Source organism: Lynx rufus, unplaced genomic scaffold (genome assembly GCF_022079265.1).
Source record: "Lynx rufus isolate CCGP_SWC_20201006 ecotype Redwood Valley unplaced genomic scaffold, mLynRuf1.p SCAF_14, whole genome shotgun sequence".
Classification (NCBI taxonomy): Eukaryota; Metazoa; Chordata; class Mammalia; order Carnivora; family Felidae; genus Lynx; species Lynx rufus.
The window spans coordinates 4,379,925-4,405,556 of record NW_025814828.1 but is presented as its reverse complement, the minus strand read 5'-3'; the positions used below and the strand labels follow the sequence as shown (position 1 = coordinate 4,405,556).

The window sequence follows — 25,632 nt, the reverse complement described above, 5'->3', positions numbered from 1 at the left end:
CTTTGGTTGAGCTAAGCCTCACCTAAGTGCCCCAGGAAACAGCTTGCCCCCTCTTGCCTTCTGGAAAGTTCTGTGTCTGGATGTCTGCTCTGCCAGGATTTTCCCCAACCCCCAAATCATTTTACACATCCTCAAAATCCTGGACAACACGCCCCTCCCATTTAATTAAGCCTCCCACGAGCCCCACTGCAGGTGATGTTTTCCTACTGTCCATTTCCTTAGCAGTTTTCAAGCTCCTCGTTTATGGGATGTGTGACAATCAAATCTGTGCACGTCTTATCATCCCAGCAGGACCATGAGTGCTTGAAAACAAACTCTAATTCAGTGTTTAATCAACTGAAATCCACATCATAATATTTTCCAAATTATAGGGTCCAATATATTTCTTGAGTGAATGAAATCATGGATTAATCCCTGAGGAGTACGGCTGGGGAAAAAAAAAGACTATCCTATAGAAGTGATTTGAAATTCCTATTTCCAACCTCCTTTTTGTCCGTCAATGTTGCTAGGACTTTTCATTTCCCTTATCAACTGCATTCCATAAGTCCCCTCCTCCAGAGCCTGACCAGCCTCAGAAGAGAACCTTACCTTCCATCTCATGCAGGAAAATGAGCTCATCACCACCAAGTACTTCAACTCCCTGCCTGTCCAGACCTCAGTTGATGCTCCCCTGCCACATCCTTCCCGCTCTCCTGCCACTTTTCCTCCACACAACCCCAGCCGCCCTCTCCACAGACCACATGAGACCACGTCGCTTCCATCTGCTCTGGCTGCAACGTGAGTAAATCAAGCACCCAGGATCCAACCACAAGCCTTACCCCCGATACGGCTTTTGCAACACGGGGCCCAAATTGCAGTATTCTTTGCTCACGTGGACAGCCCCAATCACTGCAAATGGCACTATGATGTTTGGAGTTCTTGCTAATCTTATCCTATCTATGTGGTCCTCACTGCTGGCTCAGATCACGTAATACACTATTTCCCTCACATTCTTACCCAAACACTGAGTGCCGTGAGTTCACATCTTATGCGAGCTCACATCTCCACGGTAAGACATCAGCCCTCAATGAAAATGGATGTGTTCTCCACAAGTCTTGATCTTCTCAGCAATTTGACCTCAGTTATGCCTTGGGTTAGCTCTCTCATTAAAGTTGACCCTGATCATCAAGTATGCTCCAATCTTTCCCATGACAAAGCCCTGCTTACAATGGCTTGCCTGCCTTTATGGACAAATTTTTCAAAAGAACCCGAGAAATTTCTCATCCATCCATCCATCCATCCATCCATCCATCCATCCATCCAGACTTTGCCTCTTGCGTCTCCAATGAAAATATACTTGTGAGTCTCTGGTGGCTACTGAACATAATTGGCCTTATGTCCTCATCTTACTGGGCTCTTCAGCACCATTCATGTCTACTAACCTGCCTTTCCTCGAATCTTCTCTTCTCCTCGTCTTCTTCTGACTTCCCAAATAACTCTGGCAATATGGCCTTTACCATATCATCACTGTCTATCTCACCTTTTAGGTAAGAGTTCCTCAGGATTTGTTCCTTGACCCTCTTCTCTTCTTACACCAAATGATCTTATACACCTTTCTACATGCCATGACTCTTATTTCATAAAGGGAATCTCTGTTTATACAACCACGTGAGCCAAAAACACAAGACACGTCTTCCTTTCCCTCAAACCCAGGATCCAATCAACAGCCAATGCCAATAGATTTATCGAGGCAGCGATGCTCTTCCATTCCCAGCTATATCTCCTCAAACTATGCATCCTTCCAACCCAAGCTCGAGTATTTTTTTTCAGTTATATATTTGGTCAGAAATTATTTCTGAAAACATGTGAGGCACTGTTGTAGGCTCCGTGGATGCACATGTGAGTGAAATAACATATACAGCATCCCAGATCTCACGTGTGGAGGACGGTAATACCCTGCACGTACTGGGTGCTCCTGCAAACACTTGGCATGCACTGACTTTGTAATCCTCACTAAAGTTCCCCATGATATTCGTCTTACAACAATCATATTATTCTAATTCTAAGGATGACACAACAGATACACAGTCATTCCTCCACGTATCCTTATTTCCGTGACTCTACCCTCTCCTTCTACTAGATTTAGGCGGCATTCTTCACATGCGATTTTACTACCCAAACGGCAATGATTATTTGAATGCATTTCTACTGCACATATTAACTTGGGCGTGTGGCCTCATCAGCTACATCACCCGACAATCCTTGTGTTCTCTTTCAACTCTAGCTACGCCGAGCCGCTCTTGTGCTCACCGTAAACATCTCACTCCTGCCTAGAATGAATTCCCCACTGCTCCTCTCCTTGCCAACCTGCGAAAACATCAGCCCACAAAAGGTCATCTCCCCAGGGGAGGCTCTCGGAAGTCCAGGCTGTGCTGAGTACCTGTAACCATCTTCCCGTGAGAGAGTTCCCTTAGCACCTCATTATTCTCTGTAGAGAATTATCTCCGTAGATCTCCATCTCATCAGTAGAATATGAGCTACACGAGGTCGGGAACCCTGCATCCATGGCCTTGATGTCCCAGCTGCTAGCCCCACACCTGGCACACCGCACACAGTCGATAAACAAAATGCTTGCTGCTCCAATGTGACTGAACGAGCGCACTGATAAATGAAGATAGCACATGGTCTTCTCACAAAGGTGAAAAGGCTGTGGATGCCTTCCGGCACACTAAACACCCATACAGCGAGACGCCACAGCTTTTCCCACTCCCGGGAAGCTGGTGAAAACACCTGTCCAAACCTGAAGACAGAACCTGAACGTTATATAACCACCTTCCAAGAGACTACCAGACCCGCTTGCTGTCTGTTTCCCAACAAAAGTCACCAATGGCTCTCTGAAAGATGCATTACTGCATGAGAGAAAGACAAGCCGAATTCAGGGACTGTAGGAAGCAACTTATAAGTGGTACGGACTCAAGCCAATTAGTTGCTTTTGGAATTTGCATGTAAGGAAAAGGAGTAATGCCAGAAGCTGCAGAAATTCTGAAAGCATTTCTCTGCACGTGGGGAAAGTCTACATTCTTGAGCAACTCAGGAAAATAGGATAGCCCCACCCCCATGCTTCTGCAAACACCGTCTGTAGAGTTAATTTATCCATTCCATTGACATTTATTACTTGCCTTTAGGCAGAGTAAAAGGGAGGTATGGGGAGAGCTTCCTTCAGGGTGACCTTGATTTCAGAGAGGAATGCAAATGAAACAGAGCTGGTCTAACTGTTCTCTTCTGAGAGCACAGGGACTTTTCTGCTATGAGAAGGAGACAGAAAACTCTCAACTCTGCTATAAGAAAATCTTAGGGAAGTTATTCTGGCCCCAGCTGAAGGAGGGTATTTTAGGGGAAAAGAGGAAGATCCTCAGGAATGGTCCTAGGAGAAGGAAGAGAAATCTGGGAGCTGCTCACTATTCATTCAGCAAGTATGTGGGGAGGACCTGCCACATGGTTACTGTAGGCAAGGAGACAGAAGGAATAACACACCGCAGATGTCTGCTTCCATGGGATTTACATGATGAGAAGGCAGTCAGACCATGAGCACATAAATGAATACACACAGAACACACTGGATGCACAAGAAATTACAGTGAGGTGGTGTGTTAGAGATCTGGTGGCACAGACGAGAACTTTTGTTTCGATGGTCCAGAGAGATCTTACAGAGGCAACCCGCGAAGGAGGGAGCAAATGCACGCAAACATCAGGAGATGAGCTCTCCACCAGAAGGAGCTGCCAATGGAAAGTCCCGAAGGTGGGAATGAGATTAAAATGCAGAAAGACAGAAGGAAGATAAAGCAGTTCTAGGTCACACAGCCAAGGTGCAGACTTTACATTGTATTCTCAGTGCATGGGGATATAGCAGAGGGTTTTAGGAAAGGAAGAAAAGCCTTGTGAACACAGAGGAGGCAGAGATTGGAGTGATGTGTCTACATGCTAAGGAAGGCCAAGGATTGCCAGCAACCACCAGAAGCCGGGAGAGGCAAGGAAGGATCCTCCAGTAGAGGCTTCAGAAGGAGCACTGTCTTGACGACCCCTTGATTTCAGATGTCTGGTTTCTGGAAGTGAGAGAGAGAATAACGTCGTGTTGTTTGTAAGCCATCTGTTCCGTGGCAGCTGGAGGAAAACTCAATGCAATATACACTGAGTGCATGTTTATTGAAGCTCATCCGGCTGCCTGGGTGGAGAATGGATTGCAGACAACGAATCGAAAGACCACCTGGAAACCCACTGGGGAGATGAGCTCGAGGTGATACTGGCCTGGAGGAGGAGATCATTCTTGGACATGAGAGAAGTACATCCATGTCAGGTGTCCTTAGAAGATCAAGTGTATAGGACTCACTGTTGGAATATGAGGGACAGGGCAGATCAAAGAAAGACGCTGCAGGGACTCAATGAAACCAGCTTTAGGGGTTGAGTCACTGAGCGAAGACCAGTGCAAATCAGTGATATCGTTGGCCTGTGAGACATGTGGTCTTGGGGATCTCTAAGATCTCTAGTATGGATCTGCTCATGGGGACGTGCCCAATGAACATCCATACCCTGCATCATGCGGGGAGCTGGATAGAACAGTCTGGGGTTCACAGTAAGTAAGGGTTACCAGCTCTCAAATGCCACCTGAGGGCACGGGCTTAGATGACACCATATTTGGTGAATGTGTAGGTAAAGAAATGAGGGGATTCAGGACACAGCCCCAGAGGTTTCCAACTTTGAGGGGCAGGTCAAAGGAGGATTATAAGCCAGCACTGAAGGGTGAGAAGAAGCTTCCATGAGTTGGCTTGCACCATCTCTACGAGACTGATCCAAGGGCTCTAAACATTGACGTGGACATCAAAGGAGGCTGGCTGAGGCCAACTGATCCTTTCTTAAGAGAGCCACAACTTTTGGGACTATTTCTTGAGCTCCAATTAAGCTGCCCTAACCCAGGTGAGGGTGCAGAATGAAGAGAGCCTTTTGAAGATCCCTCCATCTGTCTGATGTAAACAGACCCAACATCTGCCCAAGATGCAGTTACACAAACTGAGAACCACGGTCTGTGCTCCCTACACACGGTTCAGGACTGCAAGGAGACTGTAAATCCTGTTACTTTAAACCAGTGATTCCTATTCCCCAGTCCCAAATTATCAGTGTGGACATTTTTCAATATTCTACCAATCCCGTTGGCATTTTTACATTTAACAATTGTTAAGTGGTCATAGGCTAGTGTAAACGTTACGGCATTTTGATGTTCACTTATGTATCTTGCTCTTTAAGTAAGCTCTATGCACAACGTCAGGCTCAAATTCACAACCCCAACATCAGGAGTCACATGCTCTGGGGTTCCTGGGTGGGTCGGTCGGTTGAGTGTCCAACGCTTGATTTCAGCGCAGGTCATGATCTCAGTGTTCGTGAGATTGAGCCCTGCAGCCGGCTCTGCGCTGACAACTCAGAACCTGCTTGGGATTCTGTGTCTCCTTCTCTCTCTGCCCCTTCCTTGCTCAATCTCTCAAAATAAATAAATAAGCTTAAAAAAGAAAAGGGTTGCATGCTCTACTGACTAAGCCAGCCAGGCGCCCCTACTTAATCTTGCCCTTTTTTTTTCAGTATATATTTTTTTAACGTGTTCATTTTTATTTATTTTGAGAGAGAGATAGGGAAGAAGTGGGCGAGGCACAGAGGAAGAGAGAGAGAAAGAGAATCCCAAGCAGGCTCTGTGCTGCCAGCACAGAACCCTATGCGGGGCTCGATCTCATGAAACCGTGAGACCGTGACCTGAGCCGAAACCGGAGTCAGACTGACATAGATGACCCATCTGTCAACCTAAACAGGAGAATCGTGCTGCAAACATCACCTTTAAAAGAATGAGAGAAGATTAATGGTGTCACTATTCCCTCACCCCCACAATATTACATTTTTTTCATGCCGACAACAGCAGGGAACTTATGTCCCTAGGATTACGAGGAATAACCTGTTGAGTTCTGGAGAAGGATGGTTTAACTGTAGCCATTCTATTAAATTAACCCACAGATTTCATTAGGGAAGCAGATTAGAGTGGTAACACGGCAGAATCACCGGGCTCATATACTAACGATCTTTCCGAGGGGTTTTGATTGAGAGTAAAAATCATTAGTGTTCAGAAAAAGACGCTCTCTTGATCAGGGAGTTTAAGCCAGCGTGATTCCTCTGCGAGCGAGTCTGTTGGAATTTGCAGCTTTAGGAAACCAGATGTTTTGACATTTAGAAGTCTTTGGTCATTTCCCACAGCTCGAAGGAAACCACATCTTTCTTTTAGGGCATCGCCTTTTATCCATGTTTCACTGGGAGCCCGATTTCGACTAAGTCTGACAAAGGGATAATGCTCTGCAACAGAGCAGTGGCTGGGATACTGATAGAGCGTAATACACTGGTGATATTTCCAGCATTCAAGCAAAACAGGACAACACGGATAACGCATCTGCTAGGTTTCCTCTTAGAAACGAAAATCAGGAGGTAGCTAGCGACACGCTGTGAGGACTGTATGATAACCTCGCTTTGTGACCGTCATTCAGGACCCATGATGCTCTCATCCTGACCCACACCACTTGTATCTTCAAAGAGCCAACTGTCAAAGCTACAAGCCAATACCACCACCCCCTCCGGCTCATAACCCATCCTGGGATCCATCGTCTGGTCTATGCTCCCTGAACGGAGTCTCCACTCTCCGTAGCTTTCTTAAATCACATATTCCTTTGCAGCCACTTCTATGACTGCGTTACTGTAAGACTGTACCTATTACTTCTATCAGTCCACGTCTCATCCCCAACTGGTAACCCACTTTGGGACCTCACAGACCTTCCGCGGGAGAACGAATGGACGGGTTAACGTGTGCATGGAACACAGTCTGTAACTCCGTCTTTAGAGACGCTGGCATCTGTAAAATAAACTAAAAACCGCTCTCTCCACACAGGCCACAACGTCGTGGAAACACGGCAGACGTACCTCATCTTAATATATTGGAACACAGGTTCTGACTGCCGCCTATGCTGAAATAAGACGATAAACAGAGGAAGCTGGCCGAAAAGAGTGGCTGCCTGGGGAGGGTTCGTCCTCTGCCCATGAAACACTTGGGTTCGCTCACCTGACCCGCATCAAATGTCACGCGTATGCTCTGCCCTGGCGTGGTGACAAAGGCAAGCCAAGGAAGGGGAATGAACACCCCGTGCAGGTTATCCAGACCAGCACGGAACAGGAATGCTTTCCACCCTGCATTCCAGGGAACCAAACGTGTAAGAAGGGTCCCTGCCCCGAGGTGCTCAGAATTTCAGACGCCTGTAGGCCGTGCACAAAAAGATGTAAAACCGAGCACAAGGTACGCTGCCTTTGGGACAGACAGCGTGTTACCCTCTGTCCAGCGCCCTGCCTTGGTGCAGGTGCACTGTGATGTGTATGACGCCACTCGTACGTGTCGCCGGACAAGCCGTGTGCTGCTGCTTAGGCCCAGCGCTAACGTGGGTGACCGCTAAAGTGGGTGAGCCATAAGCACAATGAGAGAGCGGGCATAGCGGGTGGCTAACACCTTCCCAGCCATGCCTCCCCTGGCAACCACTGTTGACTTCAAAGATGCAAGAACAGGTCATTAGACAAAGAATGCAGGTGGCCTCCAGAGGCTCGAAAAGACAAGGAAAGGAATGCTTCCCCAGAGCATGCACGAGGACACAGCCCGGCTCTCACCTTGGTTTTAGACTAGTGAGACCCACTTCCGGCTCCTGACCTCCAGAACAAGAACTTAACAAACTGTGCTGTTCTGGGGCGCCTGGGTGGCTCAGTCGGTTAAGTATCTGACTCTTGATTTCAGCTCAGGTCATGATCTCACAGTTCAAGCCCTGTGTTGTGACAGTGCAGAGCCTGCTGGGAGTCTCTCGCTCTCTCTGCCCCTCCCCTGCTCACTCTCTCTCCATAAATCAATAAATATTAAAAAAAAAAAAACACTGCTGTTTTAAGCCACAAGTCTCTGTTATTTTGTTTTGGCAGCAACAGGTAATTGATACATGCTTTGTTGTTTTAACCAGCTATCCAGTATGAGGCTGCATTTGTGTGAAGACGACATCACGTCTTGACCCAGAATGCGTGCTTTTCACCCCCACGGAGACCACACAGAAATGCGACATGGCCACGTCGCTGTTCAATGCCAGTGACACAGCGATGTCCCGCATATTGGAAAATGGCAGAGGAACAGCATCAGAGCTCAGAGATCAAGGAAAACTCAACCAGCGCATGAGCGGGGAGGGTACAGCTTCTCCACATCAGCACTTCCCACCTTCACAGAGTCCTCACCTTTATAGATTCCATTACTTCCTCCGTGAACTTCTCCTTTGGGGGTCACCTCTTCCACGTGTGCTCCTTGGTCCGAACTGAAGTAGATGAGGGTGTTGTTAGCCAGTTTCAGCTCATCTAGGACCTTCAGGATCTGCCCTGAAGGGGAGAGATAGACAACGTTAACACAGTTCAATCTCTACAAAAGGAAAGGAGATTACTTGCTCTCACCGACTTCTCTTAAGATGGGAAGGAAATGTTCTTGGACATCACAGCTTTCCCATGCCGATCCCAACTGGGGATGCAACGTAATCAGAAAGTCTAACTGTGGCAGGGTTCTTGGAAGCTACAGTCATTGAACCAAGTATCATCCAAAAACATCATCTGAAACTCTAGGCATCGTGGACGGATTCTGCAGACTGATACCTGAGAAAGTATTCTGGAAGAATCAGGACCACAGAGCATGAGCCACTTAGAGGAATGTGGCATGGTCCTGAGTAGAAGAAGTCTACCAGTTCCCCTAATTCAATGCAAAACCCCAAACCATCAATGTTCTTCTTCCACGAACAAACATGCCTACAAATATTTTATGATGAATGTCTTCTTCTAATGCTTACAGTACATACAAATATAGAACTATCTGTATTTTATTTAGACCACACAGAACCTTAATGACTAAACAGTGTAGGTTCCATTTTGCAGATGGGAGCAAGTGGGGCCTCGTCATGGTCACAGAGTTAGGAAGTTGAGAAGCCAGAAAGTAAGCGTGAAATCTGATTCCAAAGGGCAGAGTCTCAAACCTTACATAGCTACACGGATGGACTCCATGGGAACCACAGAGGAGCGAAAAAGACATCAAGGGAAAAGAAACAGAGACGCCAACTGAAATACTCATGGACGAGAGGGTATGACAGCCACTTGTTTTCTTTCATGCAGGAAGAAGGGAAGGCAGGATGGGGTACAGATTAAACAAGATACGGCACGAGTTCATGGTTGTTACAGGTGCATCAGGGGCACGTGAAAGTTCACTTCACTTTTCTGTCTGCTTCTATTTATGCCTAAATTTTCCATAAGAAAAAAAAAAAGGAGCTGGCTGAAGGCAGAAGGGGCTAAAGTATGGGCTGCCTGTTGAGGAAGCTGTTGCCAGCTCTCAAGTCAGAAGAACATGACGGTGAAAGTAAGGAATACACTTTGTGATCTCCACAGAGACCCATATATGCTATGCTACCAGTTAAATTTAGTAAGTTAATGCGTGCAGTTATATTCTGATTGAGGTACTAGGGTGTGACCCCACTTTTGATGTTTGACTGCTAAGAGCTCTTAAAGCCTCACTGCTCCTCATTCTACATGTGCCCAGCCAGCTAATAAGAGAGCCAGGGTGCTGCACCCTGCCGTACTCATGGGGGAACCAGGCTACGCCAGCCCCCGCCTGCACACCGAAGCCAATCCCTGCCTCCTCCCCCATCGCTCTCAAGCTATTTTCGGACCAGCTCGGGACCTACCTTGCTTGCCGCAGAAACCCTCATTATGTGAGTAATAAACCTTTTCAGAATTTTACAAGGACACCAAGTGTCCCCTGCAGCTGTAATAACTGGGTAAGGGCACATTGTACCCAGCACGTAGGTCAAGCCCCAGTGGGGACGGGCCCCCCACTTTGGGGCCGCACCTCCACCCATGTGGTTCAGAAAGGGTTGGGAAGGATCGCACCGTCAACTCTCCGTGGAGGTGCACAGATGATTTCCGAGCCAAAAGCAAAACCCAAGTCATTTGTTACATGTGTCTCCCATTTGATTGTAAATGCTACGGGCTACAGTATGTTCAATCTTTCTCAAATTTTTTAACTCATATCATAAACATTCTAAGAAGCCACACCGTATACATAAATGTCATACTCAGAACCAAGGAGTAAGATCCACAAGGGCCTTTTCAGATCTGTCTCCCATGATACATCATTATCAGGCAGACACGGGTTGTGGTGTTATCGGGTACAGCAAGGCAAATCACCTGTGTGCGTGGGGAGGTTTGGCTCCAACTCTAATTTAAGCTGTATCATAATTAACTTAATGAGTTGAAACAGGGAGAAGGAATAAGACACTATAACCTCCACTATGTTTTCAAGGGAAAATGCCCCTTTTGGCTCCTATGACAATTTCTTTTAAGTCTGTTTTTATTTATTTTGAGCGAGAGATAGAGAGCAAGTGCGAGAGGGAGAGGGGGAGGGGGAGGGGGAGAGAATCCCAAGCAGGGTCCACGCTGTCAGCACAGAGCCCAACACGAGGCTCAAACTCACTAACTGTGAGATCATGACCTGAGCCGAAATCAAGAATAGGATGCTTAACCAACTGAGCCACCCGGTTGCCCCTCATATGACAATTTGTTGGTAAAAACAGACTAAGCAGTTAGCAGAGGATTGAAGGGTTACTTCCTTGAGTTATAATTAGCATTTTGCAAAAGGGTCGGCAATCATATATCTACCTTCCAAATAAGATTAACCTTTCCCAGATGGAGAAGAAACAGCATCGTTTCTTTAAAATGTGGTGTCTATGATAACTTCTACACACACAAAACCTGGACATAAACATTTATAGCAGTTTTGTTTATAATTGCGCAAACCTTGGAAATGACCAAGATGTCCTCTACCAAGTGAATGGATCCAGTATAGTGCCTCCAGCCAATGGTCTATCGTCCATGCGGAAAAGAAATGAGCTATCTAGTCATGAAAAGACATGGATGAATTTAAAATGCATATTTCCAAGTGAAAGATCCCAGTCTCAAAAGGTACATAATATAGGACTCCAACTACGTGATGTTCTGGAAAAGCCAAAGCTATGGAGACAGCAAACAGATCAGTAGTTGCCACAGCCTGAGCAGGGTGGGGACAAAGAGTCAGCACAGAGGATTTTTAGGGCAGTGAAAGTATCGTGTCCGATACTGTAATGGTGGATATGTGTCATCACACGTCAGTCCAGATCCACAGAACGTAGGATTCAAACAGTGAACCCTGATGAAAACTATCACTTCTAGTCGATAACAATGCTTCAACGTTGGCTCGTCCACTACAACAAATGTACTACACGAATTCAAGACATTCTTAGGTACACAATGTGCACAAGAAAGGGAACATATGAAAACTGTACCTTCTACTCAATTTTTCTGTAGACCTAATTTTTCTGTAAAAGTGATCAAAAACAGTCTACTTTTTTTTGAGAGAGAGAGAGAGAGAGAGAGAGAGAGAGACCAGGAGGGGTACACAGGGAGAGGGAGAGAGAGAGTCCCAGGCAGGCTCTGAGAGACCAGGAGGGGTACAGAGGGAGAGGGAGAGAGAGAGTCCCAGGCAGGCTCTACACTGGGGTCAGAGCAGAGCCCAACGCAGGGCTTGAACTCATGACTGTGAGATCATGACCTGAGCCAAAGTCAAGAATCAGATGTGTAACCGACTGAGCCACCCAGGTGCCCCTTCCCACTACTTTTTTAAAAAGTGCCTTTCAGATGCAGTGTTGAGTCAGAGACTTCTTCATCCAGACATCCGATATTTGTTACAAAGCACCTACTGAACACGGGCTGTGTGTTAACAGCAGACTATCCAAGCCCTTGGAGCCTCCTGGGGACCCTGTTCTCTGCTCAAGCCAGCTAAAGCTCCTGTTTCCCCTGTAGGCTCTTTTCATCTCCAGATGAGCCTACAGGTGCACTTAGCAGACAGACTCCGTCTTACTCCAGATCCCAGTATTCCTAATGACTGTGATCAGATATTTCCCTTGTCTCCATCCATTCTTCTTAATTCATTGCCTAGACTGATGACTTCATCTTTTTCATCAAAAGTTCCCTATACAGCTGGGCTGGGATTAACACAAGGCATCTAGCTGAGGCCATCGGGCATGTACAAACAGCGGAATATTTGCCTGAATCTGTGCAGAAATGGTCAGATTCCTGATTTCCTTTTAGTTCTTTCTTTCCCAAATGACACACTCTGGATCCCACACAATTTAGGTCTTACGCCAGAATCTCATTTGTAAAGCCTGAAGCCCGTTCACTGTTTAAGTTTTCATAAGATTGATCCTATAAAGCTCTAACATATTTCTCTCCTAAAAATTCTGAACGGAAATCTCCCGTGAGAACAAATGCCTGTGTATTATTCTTGCTTTCAGACAGTACACTGCGAGTCAGAGGTCCACAAATATTATTTTTCAGTAAGGTTCTCAAGGTATAATGATACCAATTTATATGGGATGATAGTTTTGAATTACCGATGGTGGGCTGAAGGATAGCTTATAAGTGAAATGTGTTATTTCCAAAGCTTTCTCACACTGTTGCCTGAATGAAACAAATACAGAAAACAAGTCACTTCAAGATCACTTCTTTATTTAACTGGGGTCAAATGAGAGCGAGCTTATCAAAAAATGAGCACTTCAGATAGGACTTTTGTAAACCAAAAGGACAACGCACGGAAACGTCAAAGTCTGGCTCCTTGCTTCTTCTCCAGGTACGAACGCGGCTTGCAGAGGAAGCCTAAATTCTAGAGAGTTCCTTCATTCCATTTATTCACTCGACAAATGAGTGTGAAGGCACTATTGAAAATCAGGCAGTGATACGCCACTCAGGAGACAGAAGGCTTACCAACGCACGGGCCACATTCTAGATGGTACATGAGAGAGAAGCTATCACGTAGAACTAAGGGTTCAGGGTCTGCCTTCTGGCTCCCGAGAGCGGCAGACTCACTTTGAATCCTGGGTTCCCAGCTCGCTCTGTGGGGTTCTTTGCCTCTACGTCACAGATGAAAACGTAAAATAGGAAAGTGCTGCCGGGATGCACAAACGAGGAGAATTTCATACACGACAGCCCACAACTGGTCACACTACGATTGCTCGATGCACCTTAGCTCTTGCAACAACATGAAGAAAATTTCCACGTACTCAACATGACTCCAGGGAACACCAGAAAAATCCCCCTACAACTATTTTAGTAAGTCTTCTATCTGATCAACAGGTTAAGGGTGGGACTCAAATAATCCTGCTGAAGTCACAACCATGCAGTCCCTCACTGTGGCACCTCTCGGTGGCTGGGAGTCTGTGTCAGGCATGTGCAATGCTTGGCACTCACTGTTCTAGCTTTAACCTACGTCCTTAGGCTCTCCTGAGCCTGAATCTGTTACTGAGTGGCACACAGAAATCTAGCTGTCACCGGCCCTAGAAAGGCAATTCTTTGTTAGCTTATGTAGGATGAGAAGCATACCCAACACTCCATGCATCATGTCATATCTGTCAATGCGCAAATAGATATACTGTCTCCAGCTGGAAGCGAGGTCCACTTAATGCAGGTAAACTTGACCTATTGCATATCGCACATCAGCGTTGTTCGAATTTTAATGGCCTTATTTATCACCTTGGGAACCATGCTAAAACCAAGATTCTGATTCAGTACATCTGCGGGGACGTCTGTGAACCTCAACGGCGCCCGTCTGAAGACCGTACTTTTAGACGGTTTTACACGCGACTAAATGTGCCGTATTCCCTGACATGTAATAAAAGGAAATGGTTGGCATTTTCCAGATTTCCAAAACAACAATGATAATGAGATGTGGGTACAGTTTCAACACCTAATTTTTACACATGGAAAAGAAACATAATAATGCAGAATTAGGATTGTTAGGGCAGTTAAGAAACGGAAGAGCCTACAGTTTTCAATGTTGCTTTTCTACAGATGACCCTTTGTTCGCTTTGCTGGCGCTTCTTGCTTTAGTGAGTTCCTGTCTGAGCTCCTATTGTTTCCGGGAAACGCATCCTCATTTTGTGCTGTACCTGGTTGTTATGATAATGTTGTGATTTCCTCCATTAAACCCGTCTCTGCCCTCATCACACTTGTAATGTGTGATTTATCCCCTGCACCTGCTCTCACCATCTGGGGTGTTTTCGCGGCTCGACTCAGCTATCTTCTTGGGTTAACAATAACCTGTGTGTGTGTGTGTATTCCAGGGCATTGCACTTGCTGGAAATAATCAGAATGGTGTCCATGTCTGTTCAAGGGAATCACACACGTGTGTGGGAGGAAACCCAAGCTGGCATGTCTGTGGGTCACAGGAAGCCGTCCCAAGCCAGTGCCTGTGGTCACTGCTTCCCTAGGGTCATACACATCACAGGGGGGTGGCCGAGCTGAGCAGCAGGTGATGAGGCTGGCAGGGAACAGTTTTGACAGGGTTGTGCTCAGCGAACATATGGTCTTCCACCCTTGATCCATTCCACTGCCTGGACTTTACTGTCTGGCAGAAAATGAGGTTCAGGAATTCTGGTGCCACCCTTTGGTCTTCTGAGTGGCCACCGGCTGAACCTGCCCTGGGGGTAACCCAGGCTCTGTCATGGAGTCCGAGGTTGCCCATATCCCCCGGGGCCATTCCTTGGATCAAAGCCAACAGAAAGCTCCAGAAACATACCAGCCAGGACTTGTCCGGCAACACCTCATGGGAAGCCAACCGTGAAAGAGCTGTGTGACCTGGGCTGTGAGCAGAGAACGTCCAGAGGCAAACGGACAACGTTCAACAAAACAAAACCTTTCAGAATTCTTACTTGTGATGCTCAACCACATCACCCATACTCAACTTTTATTTTAGGACTAGGTTATTTTTTTTCATGGGGTTTTATCATCCATGAAACTGAAGGTACAAAATTGAACACTGTACGTCCTTTCACGGACACCCTGCACCTACAGCACAGATTCCAGCCCTCCTGGGCACGCTGACTAACACCCCACCAAGCTCCTCTCTTGGCTTTTGCTTCTAATCCACGTGACCTTCAGTTTGCTTGTGTGCGGGTCCCCTGTAGCATCTTCCTAACTACAGGGTGAAGCGTTGGCTTTACGGAGAGATCGCAAGCTCTTAGGGACAGGTTGGCTGTTCCCCCGAGATCTGTACTACCAGGCTCTGGGCGGTCAGGCTCTTCTGCAGACTGTGAGGTCCAGACAGGACCATCTCAAAGGAAACAGTCATCACGACACTGGAAAAACACACAAGATGCAGTGAATTCATGTTGACTTTTTCATCATGGACTCTTTTCTCATCCATGAACTACTTCTAAGAGCTTGAGATCTCCCCATAAAGCTGGAGCTTTACCCTGGAGTTAGCCAGCCACCGCGGGGGACCCGCCCACAGCCGAACGGAAACCCACATCGATTAGGAGGTATCATATGCACACTCCAAGCACAGATGTTTTACACATCTGGGAAATAATAAGTCTTAATAATAATAAGAGCAGGTAGTATTTGTTGAGAACTTGATGCATGGAAGGCACCATGCGCCGTGCTCTAAATACATGACTTCACTTAATCTGGTTCATTAATTCAACCAATTCAAGCAGATGAAAGAAATCTTTGCAGGGGGAGCGTTGCATGTGATTTTCTGACCAGCCTCAATTGGGCCCTGACTTAAAAGGAACAGGTATTCCCCAGCTCCTGAGCGGCTCGGTCGGTTAAGCATCCGACTCATAATTTCACCTCAGGTCATGATCTCATGGTTCGTGGGTTCAAGCCCCACTCTGGGCTTCATGCTTGCAGTGTTGACCGTGCTTGGGATTCTCTGTCACCCTCTCTCTTTGCCCCTACCCTGCTCTCTCTCTCTCAGAATAAGTAAACTTTAAACAAATTAAAGAAAAAAAGCAACAAGTATTCATATCTATTCCTGACCCCTAATTCTGACCTCACCTTTCACACATTGGTATTCAGTGGAAACTTATCTGAGCACTGCTTTAACCCTATATCCTGGGTCCCAACACATGTTTTGTTTCCGTGCCTTGAAATATTTAAGTAGAAAATTCAACGCATTCCATGGTTAACCGAAGGGGGAGGAAACACTCCCGAGAACACTCCTCTAGTACCCACATCCATATTCTACCGTTTTCCGTGTCTGAAGTTTCACTTGGAACACAGACATGTTTACGGTATACAAGGCAAACTCGAGAAGACATGCCTTGGTGGAATCTTCGAACACAGTCGCCGAAAGCACCTGGGTGGCTCAAACCGCATGGGCTTGTCTTGTAGACACTGTGCAGCCAGCAGGGGACAGACCGGTCTACGGTCTGAGTTTAATTCGCCAGGACAGACACCCCCTTGTGCTCTGCTGGGCGTGTGGTCGCTGGGCAGTCCCACACAAGCTGCTTCACCTCTCGGAACCTCCCTGTCCCGCCTGTAAACTACAGATGACAAAAATACCTGCTAGTGCAGCCTCGGGGAGTAAAGGAATTCATGCACGCAAAATATTTCAGTAAGTTACCAGAAAATCACCACACCGTTTTACAGGCTAGCTGCTGCCCAATAAACGTTTCCCATTCTTGCACTGGTGGCTGTTGCCATTATGTGCATTATTGAAACGTGACCATGTGTTTTATTCATCCTGTTGGAATTCATCGGGACTTGATTTCCTCAATTACTTACAGTGTCATCTTAGTGACGGGAATGATTTATAAGCCGGTGTTAAAATTGGTTCATTTTAATTTGAGATGTAAATTCGAGGTAAAAATCATATCCGTCCAAGCCCATGAACGTGAAATTAAGCTTTGGGCTTTGCAAAAACGGTAACGTGGCTACAGAGTTTATGAAGCCCAGAGGTTCATGATTTACAAACTAAATTAATTTGGAGAACCAGGGTTGATATTGAACACAATGCACCTCCAACTACACATTGCAGCGAAATGTTTGTTTGGACCACCAGACGCGCCTCGGTCCTGCCCCGGTGTCTTCCCTCCATGCTTGTCCATCTCTGCTCTGCAGTCCTTATACCTCTAGGCTACAGATGCAAAAACCCCTTTCTGCAGAAAATGCACTACTTTGTCACATGTGCAGTTTTTCTGGAAACTCACAAAGAAACCAAACAGAAAGGGAAACACACACGATGTCTATGTTTCCTTTATTCTCGCTGCTCTGTCGTTGGATTTTCCGATACTGTGATTTACGTTAAGCTTTCCAAACGTGCATGCCTGCAGCATACATATAAAATCAAGAATAGGTAGATGGAGAAAAAAAATGCTTTGTTGAAGATAAGGATTAATCTGTACGAACAAAGCATTTAAAGTGAATGCAGTTGAGGGGCGCCCAGGCGGCTCAGTCTGTTAAGCATCCAACTCTTGATTTCAGCTCAGGTCATGATCTCACAGTTCGTGAGTTGGAGCTCCACATGCACGGAGAGTGTGGAGCCTGCTTGGGATTCTCTCCCTCTCTCTCTCTCTCTCTCTGCCCCTCCCCTGCTTCCTCTCTCTCTCAAAATAAAGAAAAGCAAACTTTAAATAAATAAATAAATAACAATAAACAAACATACGAATGCAGTTGAGAGCAGAGCCCAGGACGGACCACTGCAAGTATGCAGTGTACCCAACTGGTGGGCAAAGGGGTCAGACGGAGTCATGGAGGAACAGAAATAACTCCGTTAGGGCCACCTGCACGGGACAGGGGAAGAATGCTTGTATCCTTCCTCACGTGCCCAGCGGCCATAACTTGCCTGTGTCTCAACACGTGTGACTCCTCATACTGGCTCTGTTAGCAATTCCATTCCTTTACTCCTTAAAAAGCACTGAGCGATGAAGCCTGATAAACGTGTCTGAGGGGCTCACGTCTACTGGCAGGAGGGGTTCCACGTTCAAAGGCCAGGAGGCTCCCCAAGTGCACAGATGTCTGACCCTGCCGTGCAGATGGCACAGAGGGCCAGGGAGATTTGCAGAGGGGCTCATCTCCAGTGCTTACAGTCATAGACCCCGGTGTCATCCTTCCTCCTAAAACAAGGGGAAGCCTTGCCACCTGTCCCATGCTGGCTTTCAGAGCAGAAAGAGAAACTGATACCAAATGCAGGTAACTGGCATTTCGGACAGTGAGCTTGGGAAGAGCCGGCCCCGACCAGCGACTGCTGTTTGTAGTGCCACCTAGACCCGTCCAGCAGCCATGAACTGCACTTGTCCTCATCAGGAAGTGCTTCGGGGGGAGGAACGTGGAGCTACAGCTGGCAGAGGGATCGCAAGCTTTCTTCCAGGTGGATAAAGACCCCACCCCAGGAAACGGCCATTCTGAGGACGGCCAGGGTGGCACATGCCATGAAGCACACAGGGAGGTCATGTCTGAGCCACAGTTAGCTACAGGATTCCTTGGCTTTTGGTGAGACGGGGTGGAAGGAAATACACACCATGCTCCTCGCAGTTTGGGGTCCGTGTGCTCACGCAAACACGGATGCATGTGAGTGTATACTCTCCCCTCTGGATTCTGTCCACACGCACCGATGCTTGTGGCTGTCCTCAGTCTGTTTACAGCGTTCTGCTCAAGGATTCCCCTTCTCTTCTCCCAATCCAACAGACTGCAACCCTCCGTGGCCAGTGCCGTAAGAGCAAGTCTCCAGAAGAGCTGTGTTTTGTACAGAAGCATCCCCCTGCTGGGACGCCCTCCCAGAAAGCCCCCTGCGGATAATACGACAAAGCATTTCTAAGACGGAAGCATCTTCCCTATTTGCAAATAGGGTAATTCCCTCCATTTCAAAATAAGTCATAATGTCCTTTTACTTTCCTTCCTCCGCTTTGCTTAGCTGCAAGGGAGCATGAAATGAAACCAAAATGTCAAGTTGTACAAACAAAGCGAATGTTTTTTCTCAGAGTCGGTACTCGAAGCTTCAGAGATTGTCAGAGAAGCTCATTTTCTGCAGCTTTCCTTCTTCGTAAAGTACGGCATATTTACCTGCTCAAATTCAGACGCATAAATGCATTTATAAGATGGTTGTTACTGATCAAATTTGGCAGGAAACAAACAGCCATACGACAAAGGTACCTGACAGACAATTTTACCTTCCCATGATTAAAGTTAAAATAGGTAAAATGTTGTAATTTTGTCGTATTTCTTCTCTCTCAAGTACTGTCTTGTATCAGAATGAAAAAATATTATGACAACAGTGTTCTTTTGATAACCATTTTCTACTCACCAGAAATGTGAACAGGGGCAGAAGTTACGTTTTGCCACGACTGACTCAAGAGGGAATCTGTAGGTGAATGTCACTGTTTGTTTTACAACCTCATGACATCATGTGTTCAGTTCAGCAAGCACTCCGGAATGACACAGGTCTGTTAACTCCAGAAATGACAGAGGTCTGTTCCCATTTAAATTCTTTGCTTCACTGCTATCTTGGAATACCGAGTGGACAAGATCTATTTTGGACTGAGAAGGAGTCGTTTTAATAAAACATGCTACTTCATAATCTATCTTCACTTTTTTTCCTCTACTGATTGGGAGCAAATAAAGTGATGGAAAGAGTGCTGCCAGAAAGAAGCTTCCCTTCACAAAGGTTTACGTGCCTAAGTTAGCAGAAGAGCACTCGGCCATCCCCGTCTCCAATCTGGAGCTCCGGCCGCCATATTGGGAGACGCGTCTCCAGTGGGTGAACCCAGTGAGTACCTCAGAACACACACGGTCACCAACCAGCCGACTCTGAGCCATCCTGAACTCCCTCTCCACAAGACTTGCTGGAGACACAGTTCTCACACTCTAGGAAGACGGACATGGCCCCGCGATCTCAGAGGACAGAGACTAAAGAAAGATTCTATTCATTCCATTTTCTCATGGGGAGATATCAAGCCCACATAACACATGCAACTGTGCCCTGGGACATCTATTGCCACATGCTTCCCATCTCTACACAATGAGAGAAGGGAGTCAGTGCAGGGTGTGTGTGTGCTGACATGATAATAAGAACAGCACACATCTGTATCCCATGCATGCTTCAACACCTCCTGGCAAGATAGGCAATGGTATAACCCCATTTTACAGATGAGGAAATACACACCCAGTGAGACTGGTAACCTTCCCAGGCTTGGCAGCCAGCAGGTGCTGGGGGGGGGGGGTGCAGCTGCCATGTCAAGAATCTGGCCCCAGGGCCTACCCCTTCCCCAGCACCTGTGCTGCCCCCAACATGCAGAAGCCACATGTCATGGGGCCATCTCTCCCAGTCAGCACTGCCTGGGGCATAAAGGCAGGCTCTTGGGTCTGAATCCTGCCTCTACCCCTTCCCTTCCGTGTGCCTTGGTTTCCGTATGGGCAAAATGGAGTAATGCAGTCCCATGCGGGGAGTCCTGAATGAGGATTACTATGGGTGCAAGATGCCCGGAACTATGGATGTAGGATACCTGGAGAGAGAAAGTAGCCCAAGGTACAGATGTGCAGGCTTATTATCAGAGCTTCAATGTCATTACAGCAGGAGGCGGTGGTAATGGTGTGGCGACGGGACTTTCTCAAGGGGCAGAGGAAAGCAGGAGAGCCAGGGCGGGAATCCAACATTGGACACCACGTCTCTAATTTACATGGCTAGAACAGCTTAAGTCCCTAACAGCCTTTCAAGGGCAGTCTTACTAGGTGGAACACGGGGCCAGGGCCACGAATTGCTTGCTTTTGGTTGAATCATACATTCAATAATGTGGCAGAAATGTTTTCGAATGATCTCTAATTTTTTTTTTCCTGTTCTAAGTGTAAAAATCAATAATAGGTTTAACACTGGTTGTTGAATATGCTGGAAACAGTGTGGACACACACTAGTCTCTGCCCCCCACCCCTTTTCCTGATTCTCTGAAAGTGAAACTAATCTACGGTGGCTCAGTCAGTTAAGTGGCTGACTTTGGCTCAGGGCATGACCTCACAGTTCGTGAGTTCGAGCCCCATGTTGGGCTCTGTGCTGAGAGCTCAGAGCCTGGAACCTGCTTCAGATTTGGCACCTCCCTCTCCTTCTGCCTTGTCTCCGCTTGCACTCTGTGTGTCTCTCAAAAAAATGAGTGAAATGTTAAAAAAAAATTTAAAAAAGGAAGTGAAACTAATCTAGGGTCAATGTACTTCAAGACCACCCACGCAAAGCAGAGTGGGGTCCTAGGAGCATATCTGGACCTTCAGGATGAGCACAGGTGAGGGCAGGATGCTGTGTGGGATCAGCCACCTGCTCCTGATTCACTGCCCGGGAAGATACCGGGGAGCAGAGCAGGAATCTCCTTTTGGGGGCATTTGCGGACAGCCCCTCCTTGTGTGATCTGAAGGCTTTGTGTCCCTGGGCAGGAGGAACAAACAGGTAGTAAAGGGCCCGTCACCACCATCCCTGCATCCCACCATCCCTAATATGCCTTCGCACCAAGTCCAGTGCTGACAACACAGGTGTGACAGCCCATCACCACTGCCCACTCACAGAGCAGACCTTGCCTGGTGAATCAGCTCGTGCGGTCACTGAGGGAAGTCACCACCGGACTACACCCACCTGGCTTACAGTGGCCGCAGGGGCCTCATGAGTGTGAATTCTACACACACCTTGCAGAAAGGGTCTGACCTGCCGCCTACCCTGGGCACCACAACCCATCCTCCTGAAGTCCTGAGAGGTCAGTCCCACACTAGCCAAGAGCATGGACCACCAAAGACCGACAGCCATAATAATGAGCAAATGACAACACATGGTCACACACACGTGTTCTTTTCCATATGAGTACCTTACTGTAAAACGTGAGACTATAAACATATTTGGAGGGAAGACAAGAGACAAACGCGTATAATCTGGGAGGCAGGGAAAACCTTTTTAAAGCTCACTGTCAATCCCTAAAGTCACAAAGGAGAGGCTGTCGAATCCAACCACAGAAATTCACCACGTAAGAGTCTATAAATAAAACGAAAAGACAAACAAAAAAAGACGGAAAAATATTTGTAACCTACATCAAGTAGATTATTAACGTCCTTAATATGTAAAGAGCCCAAACAAATCAATAAGAAGAAGATGGACAATCCAATAGAAAAGTGCTCAAGGGATAGAAAATGGAATTCTTAGGACAAAAAACACAATCGTGGACAAAAATGCGTTGACACTGAAAAATATCCCAGTACATACTTCTGTGAGAAAGGAAAACTACAAAAGCCATGTGTAGAGTTTTGTGTCAAATCCTCTTAATAAGGATGCTGTCTTTGCATTATACCACACTGGCGACATATAAACAGCGAAACTTATACTGTAAACCATCAACCGGGCCGGCCATCAGGGGCGGGGTCACTAAAGGCACTTCCTTTCTGCTGTGTGTGTCTGTATTCTTTGGTGTTGTAGACTCTAGATTACTCTGGCCATTAGAAGAATTACAAAAAATGAGGAAAACATTCAAATTAAAAAAAGAAGATGGCAAAGGCATCTTGCAAAAATGGAGACATTGATGGACAGGCACCTCCAAGCTCTGCTCTTGATCTATGTGGACCAAGGACTCAGCCACTGGCTCGTGCTGATGCAGGATACACGCTGCAGTGACAGAAAAGGCCCCAATATGCACAGAAAATGCCCCAACGTAGAAGCACAGGAAGAAGAAAGACTCAAGGTTGCTCAGTGGCATCTCACACCTACTGTGCCCTCCAAACCATCGCTCACAAAGCGGTCCTCTGACACACATCTCAGAAAGTGACAATAATGGAAAATCTTGGCATAGGAGGTTTTATTTTCACTTATCATAAAGTCATTTTTTCCTGCAAGCCTGGAAGGTGTATGAACGTCGATAAAATTATATTCCAGGAGCAACATCACATATACGATTTTGAGGAAGCCCTGTATTTTCAAAGTATACATTAAGTGCTTCCAAATAGCCGAATCTCTGTTGCACATGTTCTAAAGGTGAGTATATACCTTTGTAAATTGAACACGTGATTTTTCTCATACCGCCTCCCGGTTAAATCGGTTTGATGACGGTGGAAGGAAAATTATACATGGGCAGGTCTGTTTTAGACATCCCTTTACAATTTATGGGTTATCCTCATTTCCTAGATGTCTTCCTGAAGTTTCAAAAACCTTATTACGTATCTCACACTCGGGTAAACAGTGGGTTTGTAAGGGAAACTACCTTATTCCCCTCCTGGCTAGATCCACTGGAATAAAAATTTATTCATTAAGCACAAGTGTTGTGATACTAGGCCCCATGGAAAGTCCCTGGGAGGATACTGTCTGTCTGAACGCTCTATTTCATGATCATCTCTGTAACAAGGGCTCACAGTGACAAGACTGGCAGTCATATTTTATCTGATTCAGAGCTAACGTGCCATTCCAAGCACATACCCAACATGGGATAGTCTGGGATAAGCTAGTAGACTTTTTTGTTTGTTTTAACATCAGTATCCCCTTTGGGGAATTAGCATCCATAGTGAAGTTATTGAATTAAGCAGATTTTACAAACTCGTGCATTTTTTAACACGTGCTATTTAGGATGAAATTGAAAGCAAATGCAGTGCAAAAGGACCTCATGTAAACACACACACACACACACACACACACACACACACACACACACACACACAGAGGCAACTTAAAGTCTTCTGAAAACTCCAAGAGGGAATTTTCAGTGAAGAGAAGCACCAGTGTGAAGATAAAATCTAATTTGTTGCTTGAGTTGAGTTTTAATAATTGTGTCATGGATGCCCTGGGATTCAGAAATAGAAAGTGCTGGCTGAATCTTTAAAATACACTTTGTAAGTAAACGGAGTGGTACGGTTAAGCAGAGGCAACGTGGAAAACCCCTTGCAGCCTTAGCTCTTCGTCAGGTTGCCCCTGGAGTAGGGGCTTAAGAAAAGGCACTGACCCCACCAGAAAAATGACGATAGATTTTGTTTAATTAAAAAAAGCGCCAAGAGAAATGTCTGCCCTCCTTAAGATTCAATATAATGCGGTATATGTAATTTTAACAGGTTTCCTCTTTCACTCATCATATTAGCAGAGAGTTTGAGGGATGTTATTATCATTATTATTATAGTATTATTTTAGAAATCATAACACTTAATGCCACCAAGGGTAGAGTGAGCGGACACAACACATTGGCACAACTAAGTCCCTCCTCTGGTATTTATCTTTTAACCCATTTCTTTGTACAAAGTCCTTTTACACCTCAGAGGTTTTCTCTTTATGTAGATGTTGCATATGCTTTTCCACTAGTTTGTCACTGGTGTTTTTAGTTTGTTATCTTTTTTGACATCAGGAAATTTTAGATTTCACGTAGCTAAATCTAGCAATCTTTTCCTTTAGCATTTATTTCTTTGCGTTTAAGCTTAGAAAGAACCTGCTCAACAATACATCAGAGAAATAGAGCCCAATATATGTGCTTGCATTCTTTCGCGGGTCATTTTTCCAAATTCAACCGCAAGGGGTATTCACTTTCATGCATGGGACACAGCAGCATAGCACACAAGCAGATTAACCTTCTCGGTGTCATACACCATCTCTGTAACCTCAGGTAAGTTACTTTACTTTCCTAAACTACAGCTCCCTGAAAAACTGTCTTATTTATCTGGACCATCATCTCTTTTTCCCTCTTTGCTTCGTCTTTGTTATTTTCGTCGTCTTCTTCTTCTTGATGATCATTCTTCTTCACTAACACCATCATCACCATCACCCTCATCTTTTTCGTTACTCAACATCACCATCAACATCACCACCACCATCATCACCATCACCACCATCGTCATCACCATCACTTCCAGCATCATTATCTCTTTTAAGTGCGTGCAAAACACCACAGTGCCAGGGACCAGTAATTATAATGTCTCCCAAAGTTTAATCATCGTATTGCAATTAACGCATCATCTATTTTTAGCTGTCTGCCTTGAAAGGCCACATCTACATTTACATGAGAGTCTCTTTCTGGGCTTCCTGTTCTCCTCCATCACTCTGTCTCTTCTGGAGCCAGTGCCACCTAGCTTCATTTATTTACTTTTATTGAAACTCTACAGTGCTTAGTTTTAAATACAATGCAAATTAAAAACACGTTTAAGAATTCGCACCACATCCAATCTTGGCTGCGCAAGGCTGAAGGGTGCACTTGCTCTGTTTGAGAAGCTCAGGAATTTTATACCTAAATGCTTCCACATTCTGCTTCCCACTGCCTCCGAGTAGGAACTGTCCCCAGCACAGTTCACTGTGATGTGCACAGTAGCTACAAGGTGACAGTGAGTCTTGTGCTATGAGCATTTTCCTCTTAATACTGCCTTCGTGGCAAGGAGCTGACAGATGGGGCTCTGCCGTACAGAGATGGAAGCCAGCTTGCTTTACTGTGTATAGACCACCTCCCTTACTCCATGAAACCTGCTGGAAATCTGGAACTTGGGGCTGGTGACCAACCCCTTAAATAACTTTTGAGTCTCCATTGACTGTTTGAGAAAACTGAAAGTGCAGTTAATGAATGTGTGGTCCATAATGGCTCTGCACTGCTCCCTGTAAAATACACCATTATTCATCCAATGTTCCCGCCTCGCCATAAACCTCCATCCTGAAAGTGTGTGAAGCTAACCAACCATCCCAATCAGGGGAGAGCTGAACCTAGTGTCTTTGGTGCTTGTGCAGTCACA

At 46.1% G+C, this 25,632-nt stretch overlaps 1 protein-coding gene across 1 annotated transcript in view; it reads right to left on the bottom strand.

Annotated features, from left to right (window-relative positions):
- STS (steroid sulfatase) overlaps positions 1-25,632 on the bottom strand; it is a 156,990-nt gene that overhangs the window by 31,042 nt on the left and 100,316 nt on the right. Inside the window, exon 8 of the mRNA XM_047075868.1 lies at positions 8,317-8,454. Coding sequence (XP_046931824.1) covers positions 8,317-8,454 — 138 coding nt within the window. The remainder of the gene's footprint in view (positions 1-8,316; positions 8,455-25,632) is intronic.